The following is a 14,601-nucleotide window of genomic DNA, read 5'->3' as shown; positions in this document are numbered from 1 at the left end:
GCCCCCGCCTCTCCTGACAGCCGCTCTGCAGCAGCGTGATTCCCCCATCTCCCTCCTCTCCCCTGCCTGCTCCAGCCCCCCATGCCCTGCCGGGCTGGCGCACCCTTGGCACAGAGGCTCCCCGGGCAGCCCTGCTGGGACACCAACGCTCTGCTCTCCCAAGGCACCACGTTGCAGTGGCCCAGGCCACAGGGGTTGCCAGCCCCAGGGGTATGTGCTGGAGCACTGCTGCCAAATCCTGTTCTCAGCCACTGCCCCAGTGTAAATTTAGAGGGACTCCCCTGCAACAGTGACCAAGGATTTGTTCTGTGCAAAGGGGCAGAGCAGACCCTGGATGAGGGCTGGCATTTCAAGACAACAATCTGGGGCCTGGTGTAAGCACAAACACCTTAAAAAAGAGAGCAAAACTAGCAAACAAAAACACTGCTCCTGGCATGCGAGTACTTCCACACTGATTCAACACTTAAAAATGCTCTGAAGTGAGGATGCCCTTTCTTCAAACCCTCCACCAATTCACTTTCACTCTTGGCAACCTGCTGCCTCCTCACTCTTCAGCTCCTTCACTCTGACAGCAGCAGAACCCTCCTACAGCAGTGTTTCAGCCCTCCACTGCCAGACCCTGTCAGCCTCTGTGCTGCCTCCCCTTGCTCCCTCCTCTGCTTAGCCTCCTGCTTAAAGTCCTTCTAAAGGAGGAGCTGAAATCTGTGCAATGACCACCCTGCACCATGTCCCACCAGGGGCCTGAATACCCTAGCAAAAGCAGGGACAAATGCCTGCTGAAGTCCATGGGGAAGCCTGCACCCGGCAGGGCAATGGAGCTGGGCCTCACACTGCGAACCTGCCCCTCAGCCCTGCCTCTCCCGGGACAGGAGCCCATGCAGGCCTACAGGCTGGCCAGATCAGGGTAGCTTTCCTCCAGTCAGACACTCTGGAAGGATTATTTGGCTGCAACATATCATATGACTTTGTTCTTAGAGTTACATTTTAACTGAGAAAGTTTAACAAGTATGACTTATGGGCTTCTAAAATTGGCAGCAGGAAAATGAGCTGAGGAAGTCATGGAAAAAAACCACAAGCGAGGCCATTCCATGTTATGCACAATTTCTGGGCTCTTTTTCCAATCTTCTGGTTTTTTGGATGGTGGAAAATATTTTCCAGCTACACAGGCCTGGCCTCACTGAGTACGTATTTATGCCAAGTTTATAAAAAGCAGCTGCAGACAGGGTTGAATGAAAGGATTACACTGCTGTCTGTCTTCCAGAAGGTGCTTCAGTTCACACCCTGTCCCACAGAGTGAGGCTCATTTCTCAAATCTCCATGAATTTATGTAAAGAGGGACAAGATTTGAACGGCACAATACAAACATGTCAATGTGCATGTGAACGGGCATGCATCCATGTACATCTAGCTAGCAGGCTAGCTAGCAGCAGCTCCTAGCCACTGCTAACGCTGGCTTTCAGCACTTGACGTTTACCACCATTCCTCCAGCCTCTCCCCACCCTACAACCTGGTCCATCTTTCATGAATACATCAGTGAGGAGAGGGCTTTCTGGGTCAAGACCCCGGCCTCAGTGTACCTCTGCTGCCTGCTTCACGTGTACCTGCTCTCCACCTGCTCCCACTGAAACTCAGGCTTCACCCACCTCACGTACTCTCCTGTTGCCAGGCTTTCAGGCTAGAAGGGATTGCTGTAAGCGTGCAGCCTGACCTCCTCTGCAGCACACTGCCACTGAATTCCAACCAGGAAGCCAGGCAGCACAGGCATAACCTTAATTTTCAGACGTGTCTTGTCACAGCCTTGGCCTGATGCATTAGTCACGAGAGGAGAGTCACAAATAATTCTTCACTTTCCTAAATAGAATAGCTATAGGGAATGCAGGGAGAACACAAACTTGAAAGTAAATGGATATAAAAAGGTAATGTAGGTGGTAAGCTGCAGATCGTACATTACAGATCTGTACCCTGCTGTTTCTGTAGCTGAGTATCTTAGAATAACAGTACTGAGAACGACAGTGTTACATCAGGAATATCGGTCAAGACAATATTTCCTGGCAATTGTTTGAGAAATGCTTTTCTCACAGCTAATTGCTCCCAAGAGGTTGTGTTTTCTGTGTTTTTAGAAGGAGAGTGATTAAGAAAGAGGGTTTTTAAACCTCTGCACTGTACTGTGGGACAAAGAACTGGGGGGGGGAAAGGAAAAAAGAAAGAAAAGAAAAAGGCACAACAGCTGTAATGTTCTATGAAATGATTTTGTTCTGTTCTCTTGCCGGGGTGGTGGGTGCAATCATCAGTTTGGCAGAGATAAATACAGAAAAAGCAGGAAAATTTACAGGAAAGAAAGGGGAGTCCCGGCTGCAGGAGTACCACATTGCCATCTAGTGGCACCGGCTCTCGGAAGCCGAGCACATGGGGCTCTGCGGGCTCTCCATGGCTCCCCTCGCCGGGGCCTGCCTCTGGGGCACCACGCGTGCTACTCGAACATGGGACCCAGTCTCCTTCCAGTGCTTTAGAACCGAGCCTGACACTGTCTATAAAAGACAGGTGTAGGAATGCAAGGGAAAAAGGGGAAAAATCCAGCAAAAGGATATTTAAGACAAACTTGGCTTTGCTGAGCAATGCTGATATTTGCACTGAGGCCTGCAGATTCCAGTCTTTCACTGCTGCTGCACACAAAGCCACCACGGCCTCGGCATGTTCTGCAGTTGTCATATGGACATCTACAGCAAAATGATGGGCTGGCAAGAACAGCAAGCGCTACCTTGTCCCAAGGAGACAGCCCTTAATCTAGACCTGATGTCATGTTCCCAATCCTATGCACCCACCTGCTATCTGCAGTGCCATCCCTGAAAATTTCACTCCGCTGTGTGCCTCTGCGCTTAAATATTTTCTTTGTATTCCAAAAAGAATACAAATGTTAACCTTTCAACACTGAAAAAAAGAAAAGCCAAAATGCTAAGCCCCGTAGATAGCAAAAGGCAGGCACTTCATCTTTGGAAGACACTCAGCAAAGGGCAGTGAATGAATTATTTTGTATGACCTTCACACAGTGAGTTAAAAGGAAAAAAAGAGCTTTGGTATATATGAATTCTGATGTTCATTGAAAGAGATTGAAGTGGAAGGTCCCGACTGCAGCAGACATCTATTTAGCCAGAAAACAAAAAATGAACTCTGCGAGAAGAGAACCATTATTTTGGGAAGCAATGGAAGAAGCCTTGCATCAGCCATCCAAGACTGCCCACAAAGCAGTGGCAAAGTACTTTCTGTTCTTCCACTTCCCACTGGAAATAAATGACCACCCTCACAGCTTATGGGCAATGAAAGGTGATTAGCAGAAGAATGCATTTGGCCCTGGTGCAAAGGACAGATGTCTAGCTCATCATTAGCTCTGTGTCTTTGGGCTCTTGAGTCCTGTGAAGCTTCACAGAAGCACAGCTGTACTGCATGTGTCCTAAACAGCCATGTCAACAAGGGTGACATTCTTTGATATGAGCAAATATAATGTGGTCTTCCAAGAGGAAAGGAAAACACAGTTAAGTTCCCCAAAATGAAGGTAACATAAACCTACACTGCTCTGGTGAATCAATCTTACAGGATTTCTTCAAAAGCCCGGAGTGATGATGACCTTTGCAAATACTTTGGTGACTATGAACACTATGACGACCTACAAATGCTTTGAATTTACAAAATCCCTGCTGCATCAATCAACAATGCTTGTGTTGTCAACCCCAAGACCACGCACATAACACCTGCGACATTACCAGTTGAGGAGGCAGAATTTGAACAGTAAGATGAAAAAAAAAGAAAGGCCATGAAAAATCCTGAGTCCGAGCCATTTGTGGTTCTGTCAGACTGCAATCTGCTGCTTAATTTTTAATTTGAGTGTGAATACTGTTCTTACTGAAAATGTGCTGCCCAAGGTAGGAGGAGACATCCACCTGTGAAAAGATCTACAGTCTAAAGACAAATGTTAACAGGCCTGATGAAAAATTTTGAGGGCAACCCAGCAAAGGCTTCCTCCCAGCAAAAACTCCTGACCTTGGCAGAGCCTCATAACACCATTCTGAAAACTGACTGAACAAAGAGATTTCCAGATCAAATTAAATGTCACCTCAGTAAAAGTTGCAGCTACATTACAAGTTACCATGCGATCCCAGGTGAAATTTTCAGTCATTTGGAGTGGTTTTTCAAAACAGTCAGATTGGAAATTGTCTTCCAGCTTTAAACTTCATTCATGCTATAAAAATATCATGATTCAAGGCCAGCTTGATATGGTTCTGGGCAACCTGATCTAGTTGAAAATGTCCCTGCTCATTGCAAGGGGGTTGGACCAGATGACCTTTGAAGGTCCCTTCCAACCCAAACTATTCTATGATTCTATGAAGGGAGAGATTCTACGTAGGAGACAGTTGTTTTCCCTGCTTCACATTTTATGACAAAAACCTTTGGGAGGCCCCTGCCCCAATATCAATACATTCTATCCCAGGGTCTCTGTGCCCTTTAGAAAACAAATTTGACTTATCAGCACTTCCTTCGATGGTTGCCCAGAGAAGCCAAGGTGCCCCAGTGGTTAGCCCAAGCTCTCACCAAGAACCAGTCTGTAGGTCCTTGAGGGTGGCAGGACACACCACATCCAACCTTCTGGGTATACAGCTACCATGTAGCCAGCTCCTTCAGGTATCTCATCCTCTCCTTTGCATATACTGGCTCAAATACAGAAAAAGGAGGCTAGAGCCATACTGGTCAACAGATAACATCTGCTCTAACCACAAGGACATTCAAGTGTCAGAAGCAAGCTTTAGAAGGCTGTCTTGTTTTTAAGGATGGGTCAGCTGTCCAAAACTGGGCTACAACTTTCTCCCAGTGAAGTACCTCTCCAGTTTTCAACCATTTGATCAGGTTGTCGTGTATTCACCAACATCTAGGTGGATGCTGACTCACTGCATTGCTATGCTGTTTGCCTTCTTTATGCCTGCTTCATACCTATGTTCCAGCTTTCCTACATGCATGATGGTGTCACCAAATTTCAGGCACTAGGTATGGGCAGATTACTAAGTTTTGACAGAACAGTCAGAGTTCCTTCTAAAGTTGCTATCAAACAGCAAGCCAGATTCCTGAAAGATCGCTTCTTACATTTACAATGCAGAAGTCACTTATGAAATGCAGGACTGTCAGCAGAATCATTAACCCAGTGCTCAACAGTTCATGTGATTTGATTTCAGTTTGGGGGTGTTGTGCTTCAGTATTTTCAACTATAGAGAATGTCTTTAATACTTTATCTTTTGGTAGGTTTCATGATACATAAGCAGGTCAATGGTTGGTTGAGGTCTAATTTTTCCTGATGCCAGTACTAACTAGCACTGATTAGCCAGTCTAAAAAACAGTATGATGTAGAAAAGAAGCAAGCTTCAGAGCTTCATACATAATTCAGATAAACAAAACACCCACCGAGTAACTACTAAAACAAGCGTACTATCCTAAACCTTACCTTCTCCCTTCCTGTGTCACTGTCCCAATGTCCTGCTCTCGACTGCTTAGGTTTCCATGAGGAAAGGACCATGCAGGGTAAATTACAGGATCAGGACCGCAGGTTGTGAGCTTGCAGAAGCAGAGGCTTCATCTGGACAGATTCTTCAGAGTGCCACACACATCTCTGCTGATACAGAAGTAATAATAATAATTTCATGCTAAGAATTCTGCCAGTGCAAATGGCCAGTAGATAACATCCCTACAGAGAAGTGATAAAGGACCCTTAGTTCTGTCAGCCAACTTCTAACATAAGCCAAGGGGCCTGATGTTAAGGCTAAAAACTTCATATGGAGAGATAAAAGCAAATTAAATGTAAATCAAACAGTAACCCCCTCATAGCTATGCAAATTCAGTTGAGTGTCATTATAGGAAACACCCAAACTAGAACTCCTCAATAAACATGGAGGCTGCAACCTGGGGTCAGATGGGGCTTCTCTTCTTTAGAGAGTCAAAGACTTCCACCTCTTTAATTCTAGGAACTGGCAGTCTTCACTGCAGTAACTTCCAGGATCAAGATATTACATTATACCAGATCAATGTGTGGTGAAAGCAAATTTCCATCAAAACCAGACTGTTCCCATCAATAATGAGATACTGCTGTGAATTGATTAGGCATGTACTATCAATTAAAAACACTAGAGTTTCTCAAAGAACATGCTTGCTCAAGAATCCCTTTTCTCCATTTTTCCATTTAATTAGTCATTGCATTATAATTAACAAATTCATGCAATAATCATTGTCATTTTAATCATCAAAGCTGAATATACATTCCTTCCAATTAAATATTAAACACAACAAAAGATGCTAACCAGGTTGTTTCAGAGCTCCAGGAAATGCTCTTTTACATGCATGCCAAAACAGGCAACGATTGGTTTGCTACAGCAAATTTCTGTATCTTCCAGGCTATCTTAGAGGGTGTAACATATCCAGACTGACCTAAGAAAAGAGAAGCATGGTTTGCAGAGACAATATATTTCAATAAACAGCTCCCTCTCTCTAGATTCTTGCCATGTTGTAAGCAGACCTTGAAGAATTTCTTACTAACAAGTTGGATGTTTGGAAAAATGCTGGATGACAGCTACAAGGGCTGAAAACTTCTATTTATTTGTATGGCATAAACATACACTGCAAATACAGCCCAGGAAGCAAAGAAAAAACACTTCTGAGGTGCAGGAGCAGTTAAGATTTGGTTTCAGCACAAACAGCTGCCTCAAGCCATGACAGAGACCCCAGCAGCTCACTTCATGACAGCTACAGGATTGCAACAGGGTGAGTAGGTTTTGCCACCTTAAGCTGAAATTCAATCAGCAGTGAAACTGCATCCTGTCACCAACCTACAACATCTTAATGTGTCCCCCCCTTTCTTTTGTTTTGGTTAGGCCTCCACACAGGGGCCATCACAGCCAGAGCCCAACTGTAGGCAGTCTCTTCCACCCCTACTGCAGTTAACAGGTACTCTCCTTTACTCTAGCCAGCGAAGCTCACCCAGGAAAATCACAGCTAGGCAAGATAAAACCTCCCTTGCATGCCTGGGAATGGGATTCAGTTGCATTTTGTTGCAGACTGTTACTTGCACAATGCTTATGTATCTGCCTGGTTTGTGTTGAGGGATGGAGAGAAAGAAAAGGGGAATCCTTCCAGTCACGACATCACTACAAACCAAACAGAATTTTAGATGCCAAAATTAGGTATCAGTAGAAACACGTGCCACTGCTGCCTCACTGATCCTGTCTTATACACTGTAGCAAATTTGTCTGGACAAAATGCTGCATTGCATCACCTCACCAGACAGGAAGATTTCTAAAAACCAGGATTTTGCAGGATGAGCTTGCACATAAGGTGTGCGCACAACTGCCCTCTGCTGTTTAGATTAAGACCTGCTCAAATAAATGATAATGTGACCAAATCAGTTTTCAGTTGGAAGGGTCCAAGTTGTGAAGGGGCAGAAATATATAACTTCTGCTGCTTTCTGCCTCCATGCACAGTATCGATTTCATACATGAAAGCCATTCATAACTGTCTTGCAGCATGGACCATCTGGGCAAATTTGCAGGCTGCAGCAACACTGTGCTAGCTGCAACAACGCTCCATTCAGCAACTACCACACAGGGGGTGAGCAGCAGCAGACATCCTCTCACCCCAAACATGAGTCAAGAACATCCTCAGGGCGTAAGGGAAACGATGGTAATTGCGAGCAAGCGCTGCAGGGAGACACGCATATGTCAACCCATTAAATCAAGGCCTGACCTTTACAAAACAGGAGTTGGGACTTCATGTCTGGAGTCAAAAGCTTATAGCACAGAGCCTTTAGGAGTTCATGATTACTAGATTACAGCAGCAACTGAAAAACAGGCTGGTGACCTTACTGAAAAATGTCCAGTAAATATTCTGTAAAACTAGCACTTGTAAGCCTCTACTGCAGGGAAAGAAGTGAGAACCTGGAGTTTCTTTTCAAGAACACGCAGAAACGACTGTAACTTGAAAAAGCTGCCCATTATCTAGTGCCAGTATGCTGGACAGCTGGGCACAGAAACAGCACAGAAGGGCCAGCTGTTTTCCATGGCTTCACTCACACATTCAATACATGGGATGTGGCAAATTCTGCCCTCCGAGAATAGCATCAGATGTCCACATCTTCTTTGAGAAGCTCTGTTTTGGTAAAAGTGCAGTAAACAAGCACTGTTACCCACACCAGAAGCTCAGTTTCCAGTGTCTCTGATGAAAGTTAGCCCAGTTCTTGTGAATTACGCACTAGTTTAAGCTCTTTGCAACAGGCCTTTGGTCAGTGCATAAAGACAACCATAAGCTATACTGGTCAGTAAAAGCACACATTAAAATACAAACCCAGACTTGGGTACAACAGAAGCCTTGAAGAAATTTTTTTTTCCACATCAGCCCTTTTCATATCCATATGTTTAAAAACGCAGAAGCATGGGTGTACAGCACCACATGCCTTTGAAACACTCACTAAAAGCACTTAGTGACCACTTCAAAGATACCCTTGAAGTTTAACTCATGTTAATTTTAACACAACGGTCATGTAGGGCCACTGTTCAGCCTAAGGGACTTTAAACACACCATCGACAGATGTACAAATGAAACTTAAGAAAGATTCTTCTGGGTGCACAAATAGCTGGAGCTTTGCTTTGATGATGGCTGGCTGGCCTCCTACACAGCAGGGCTGGGACTTCTCCATTTTTCAAGTTAACGGCAACAATAATATTCCGTCATCCCCCAGGGTAAGGAAATTAGTGCCAGATGATTCAGTGTGTGCCTGATCACCCTGGTTTTGGATTCGATTCCATTATCTACAAAACTTAATGGTGAGACATCAAAGGTAGTCCTGCACGATCATGAAACTAGCTAAGGTTTTTCTATAAAAGCTGCCCGAGAAGCTCGTAACTGATGCTAGGAGACTTCCCAACATAAAACTAACAGACCTCCAATTTCCTTTATGAGAAATCCTCTTAGTGCTGGAATCAAGTGCCTTGTCCTTGGAGCACCACAGAAGGGAAGACTGCACTTTCTGAGAAAAAGATTAGTAGTTTTACCTGCAGTAAACTAAGATTACAGAGCTCAGGAGCAGCGAATGCACAACTGGAATGGCCCACTTCCACCTTTTTTTAATTTGCACAGGTAACACACAGTACTATGCACAGCTAACACAACGGCATTGCTGCAACTGACGCAATACATCCATCGTTACCACTGCACTTCCACTGACCTGCGCTTTGCTGATGTCTGAAACCAGTCTTAAATTACAGCCTCCTACATCTGTGTGCTGTGCATGCTAGCTACACCAGTGCCAGCCTGCCACTGCTGGAGCAACAGCCAATTCTCATTCCAGACAATATCCTCAGGTCTTCACAGTTTGTAAGTTACTAGCTTCATCAGGAGATGGGGGGAGGGGGGACTAAAGAAACCACCTTAAGGCTTGTTAAAAGGATTCAACATTCCCACACGATTAGCCAAGGCACTGAAAACAGGTATCAGAGTTTGCTCTAGCATACTAACCAGGTACTTCTGGGTAATCAAATATGAGAACAAATTTATACTTAAGACTACATTTAAACCTAAGCTACCTAAAATTTTGTCTGCATCTGACTTTTCAGGATCAAGAAAACTAAAAGAGGTTAAAGTAATGTGTATCTATGATGTTTATTAAAGCAATGATCATTTGTAGACACAAACAGACTATCATCAAGTCTTCCATCGGAATCAGAATTGACATCCAGCTTTGCTAAAACATAATTTTGTTCAGAAGAGCTTTCTGTAAACTGAACTGTGACTTCCAAGTTGTTGACATTGTATCAGAGTGTAGAAAACTGTTCAGGTTTGAAGGAAGGGTGCCACCTCTGTCTTATGCTGTTTGGGTTTGTTTTTCAAGGCAGGGTGGAAGAGAGTTGGATTTACTTTAAGACAACACTAAAAGCTGAACCAAAAAGATACTATGCTGAAGCAATCACCACCAGCAAGGACAGCAGTTAAATATGCCAACAGTCTGTCAGCATAACCTATGAATTCTTATTTTTTGCTTGTAAGGGTTAAAGAACTCCAGAAAGCCTCAATGTACTCATTAAAAATAGTAGACCCTTCACCAATTTCAGTGCTTTTCTTCTGTTTTCTAGGTACAGAATAACTTTGTCCCTCTAAAACAAATTAAAATGAAAAGAGCACACCAGCCATTGTCACCTGAAGATTATGGCTACTGAGCTTTCCTTTATGCTACCTGAACAATTCAAGCACAACGAAGACTGAACTACAGCCAGCTGTTCATGACATTTTTGTTTGTACCAGCCACTAACTTCAGCATTTGTTGCATTACAGGATCATTCAACAGCACCTCAAATCTTAAGAAACTGTGTTTTCAAGGAGTTAAAGGGGAAATCTCACTCCCATGGCAAACTGTCTAAGCAGACTGATTCAGTAAGAGTGATTTCTGCTCCCAAACTCGGGTACTTGATTGTTAGCCGACCATGAACTATCCGTTTAACCTCTTGAAAGATCTGTGCAAGGCTATTTCTGAAACACTGAGACCTACGGTTTGGAAGAATCTGACTTTACGGAAACTTACACCAGGCTGAAAAGACAGTGACAGATGGGAATGTTGGCTAAAGTGCTCTCTGAGTATCTCGCTTCTACTTGGACTGTGCCACCTAGTACCTTGTATCGGCATCATCAGCACAAACTATCAGCCGTTCTGAACGTCAGACACCTCAAGGAATTCTCCTTTTCCTCCTTAAGTTAAAACAAGCCACCACACCAAAAATACAAAGCAGCATTTTTCATTGTTTCTTCTGCCAAATGAGTGGCGATAGCACAAAACCAGAGAACAGTAGAAGCCAATCTGGTTTGACATTTAGAACACCATATCCATGGAAAACTTGCTTTCAGAAGTATGCTTCTGTTACTCACTTGAGCCTGTATATTACTTGCCTCCTCTTCACTGGCAAAGGAAAACTTACCTAAGTTCAAGTTCATGCTATCATACCATACCAAGATTTTACAACATCTTTCTAAATCCATTAGCTTTAGCTAGTTTAGCCAGGGGATATCATCATCTTACCTTATCAGTGCGATTTCATTTCTTAAGACAAATGCCAAAGACTGTTAACAACCATTTTCTATGGTCTTGAAGACTAGAGACTGAAATGCTAACTGCCTATCTCACAAAAAGGTTTCAAGTTTTCAAAAAACTCCAGCCTTCGTTCTCTTACAATCTGCCCCAGGTTCTATCCCAAACAGCTTTATTTCAGACACCTGCATTAACAGAGCTTTCATGTTTGCCAGAGGAAGTTTTGACTTGCATCACTTTAGATGCTATTGTTCCTGACAAATCGATTTGTCATTCTTTCTGCAGCCAGCCATCTATTCTCATTCTGATTTGCATCTCTTTCTAAGGTGATCGGTTACTTTTTAAACGATCACACATCTATCTGCTCAGGAACTGACACAAGGTTTTAAACTTAAAAGCATTGAAAGACCAGCATTAACATTAAAATAAATTTTAATGTTATTTTTAGATCATTTGCTCTGACACCCAGATGTTCTGAAATTTAAAGTAGTACTATAGGGACACACAAGTGCAGATAAATCTTTATTGCCATAACCTTGTTTTTTCAAAAATGAGCATTGGGTTTTTAATAGGTCGTAGTTTTATGTCTTTATATGTACAACATTACAACTGCATATTTTAATAATAATGAAGTTAGTGATACTTTGATAACTCAACACAGTGTATTTATAAAATGAATTCTTATCAAAATACACTTTTCACTGGGATAATAAATAAAATCCTGCGAAACCCACCTACACAAAGTTAATTTTAACTCTGGTAGAACCCGATGTGGTACAGTCCATTAACTACTATTCTTGCCCCTTTATGCCCCTAGTGATGCTCATCTTCTGGGGTAAGAAAACATTTTTTCCCCCTGTTGTGGTGTGACCTCATTCAACATCATCTTCAGCCAAGCACTGTGCATTTACAATTCTCTGTAAGAAGGAGAAAAACTCATTCACAATTACATAAAATGGACAGCAGGCAACTGATTATCAAGCAATGTAATTTTACACTGAACATTAAGCAGTGTAATTACTGAGCAAACCAATTAATGTTAAAAATGGTAATCTACTTGACATAAGTGTTTGAAGTCAGTTCTGCAGAAATTACATACTGTGCAATGCCTAGCAAAGTTGAAGTCAAATAATATCCTATCAGCCTCAAGTGATGACCTCTGTGTGGTTTTTGTCACTGTTCTCTAAGGAAACATTTTTCACCATTGTTTCCTAGACCTTTACATCTCGTGTTTTAGCTAACTATATGGACCTTAAACCGAAACGTAACCAGCCCTGAGCTGTAAAGAGAGCTGACTGATGCACAGCACTGAGTTTCTGCTTTATGTGAGGTAACACCACTAGGGAGTATCCTTGCATTTCCAAGGACATAAAACATACCATTTATTTTACAATAGACTCACCTGCTGGCATATCAACAACTTTAACATTTCCTAGACAGTACGCAAGCTAAAAAAGGAGGGAGTTTTATACACAGGGAAACTGCCAAGCTTCCAAATCTGTCATGTTCTGGTGCTAGTTAACATTTTGTGCTTATAGGTGGCCCAAAAGCAACACGCTAGCAAAAGCAACAGACTAATTCTAAAAGACTTTTACAGCACTTACAGGTACTTGTAAATATAGAATTTTTAAAAAGAAAACTCAAGACCCAGTGCAAGAAAGTTACTGCTTTTCTGAGCCCCCAACCTGTACGTAGGAAACAGGGAGTCCGCTTATAGTACCAGAGCTGCAGTCAGACATCTCTATTTGAAGAGAGCTTTGCATACCCCACACGTGAGAGAAGTTTTGTGTTTCTGTTTTACCCTGTTTGCTATTAATGCTACATGGTGTTTTTCACATACACTTTTCAATATTTCAAGTGAAAAAAAAAAAGCTTCTTTTAATCTAACTGAACATATACAAAAAACGACACTCAAGACTGACGTAGTGGATAAGAGAAGTAGGTCAATTATTTTCAAATCAAACCAACAGGGAACATTTCACATACCTGGCTTATTGTAGGGAGCTTAGTTAGAAGCATTTGAAACACTGGAGGTGGTAGAGTCTGCTGTAGAACTTGTAGTAGCTGCTGCGGCTGCCCACACACAGCAATGGCATTGGTCAAGTGATCAACACCTTTCTCATATTCACCTGTATAACAAATCATAGTGTTTTGAAAATAAACTTCTTCCATACTGTATTTACATAAAACATCCATCAACAGTAGATTAAATTACTGAGAATCAATACACACTTTTCTTTCCTCCTCCCTTGCTGGATCTTCTGAACACAGAAGGTTAGAAAAAAGTAAACAGATTTTCCTAGGTGAATTTGACTCCCCAAAAGATCTTAATATATAAAAATCATCTTCTAGCAAAGGTAAAGAAAAATTCTTTTACAACTTATCCTTCAAAAAAATAAATATGTTATTACCTTGAGCTAGTAGTTCCTCGCCAAGCTGAATCTCCTCAAGGAAAAACTTCTGAACTGCTTCAGCATCTTTCAGATCAGGCAACTATAACACACATGGTAAAGCTGAAGTTGCTTTTTAACTGATGTTTAAGGGACAAACTAACAGAAACTTTCATTCTCAACTGAAATCAAACACACACACAACCATACTGTACACTGAAACTAGGAAAAAAGCTCATAAATTAGAAGTGTCACCACTAAGTTAAATGTACAGAGAATGTCTCTGAAAATCACTCAGGTCTCATGTCACCACATCACAAATCTGTAAAGAGACAGAGCCTGAAATACTGCTACTCAGTTTATCAAGTTCACAATTTTGTAGCAAATATAAACTTGAAGGTGTGTCATGCCTATCACAACTATATTTCTTAGAATTGGTTAAGACAATTCTATCTTTTATTGCAGGATCCATCAGCAACAAGGAAAGAGAAATCAAATAATTACAGCAAAAAGCTATCAAGTTCCCTAATAGGTATATCACACCAACGATACTTAAGTTTGCAAAGTCCTTGTACATAATAAAGAGGAAGACACCATCAAATCACACAGTAAATGTTGCAGTGTCTAGCCTCTATCTGACACAAAAAAGGAACAACCATTTACAAGCATTAAGGAAACTAAAGACTGCACATTTGCAGAAGTGTTTCTAATGCTGACATCAAAAGAGACCTTTAGACAATTCTTACAAATACTACAAATTAAACATGTTTCAAAACAGCGCTGCATTGTTGAACACAGTATTACCTTGGAAAGCCCTGCTCTCTCTTTGGCAAGCTTCTGTTTCTTCCTTCCTGTAAGAATAAAAACATCTTACATTTTTAATGTGCAATTAAAAAAAGCCTTCAGATTACAGTTTGAAACTGAACAAATCAAAGTTATTTTCAAAATAAGAAACTGATAACATATTCCAGATACTGAAGATTGAACACAAGACTGCAACCCACTCTCTGCAACAGAGTATCTTTTAGAGGTCTAATGAGAGGGCTGGCAGTAGAAAAACAAGTCAAAATGGCAATTTTCCTCCTGCTGGCTATGGTAAACACCAACCGT

General features: G+C 42.1%; 1 protein-coding gene across 1 annotated transcript; it reads right to left on the bottom strand.

Moving 5' to 3' along the window:
- Nucleotides 1-11,515: 11,515 nt before the first annotated feature.
- TOMM20 (translocase of outer mitochondrial membrane 20 homolog (yeast)) lies at nt 11,516-14,342 on the bottom strand (the record flags this gene model as incomplete). The annotated part of the gene is made up of 4 exons (XM_010022935.1): nt 11,516-12,018; nt 13,088-13,230; nt 13,513-13,594; nt 14,296-14,342. Coding segments are annotated over 4 exons (317 nt in total), but the record flags the coding sequence as incomplete, so codon positions are not given.
- Between the last annotated feature and the right edge of the window lie 259 nt (nt 14,343-14,601).

The sequence above is a fragment of the Nestor notabilis genome, unplaced genomic scaffold (genome assembly GCF_000696875.1).
Source record: "Nestor notabilis isolate BGI_N333 unplaced genomic scaffold, ASM69687v1 scaffold31769, whole genome shotgun sequence".
Classification (NCBI taxonomy): domain Eukaryota; kingdom Metazoa; phylum Chordata; class Aves; order Psittaciformes; family Psittacidae; genus Nestor; species Nestor notabilis.
The sequence above is the reverse complement of the archived record's forward strand: the minus strand, read 5'-3'. Positions and strand labels throughout refer to the sequence as shown.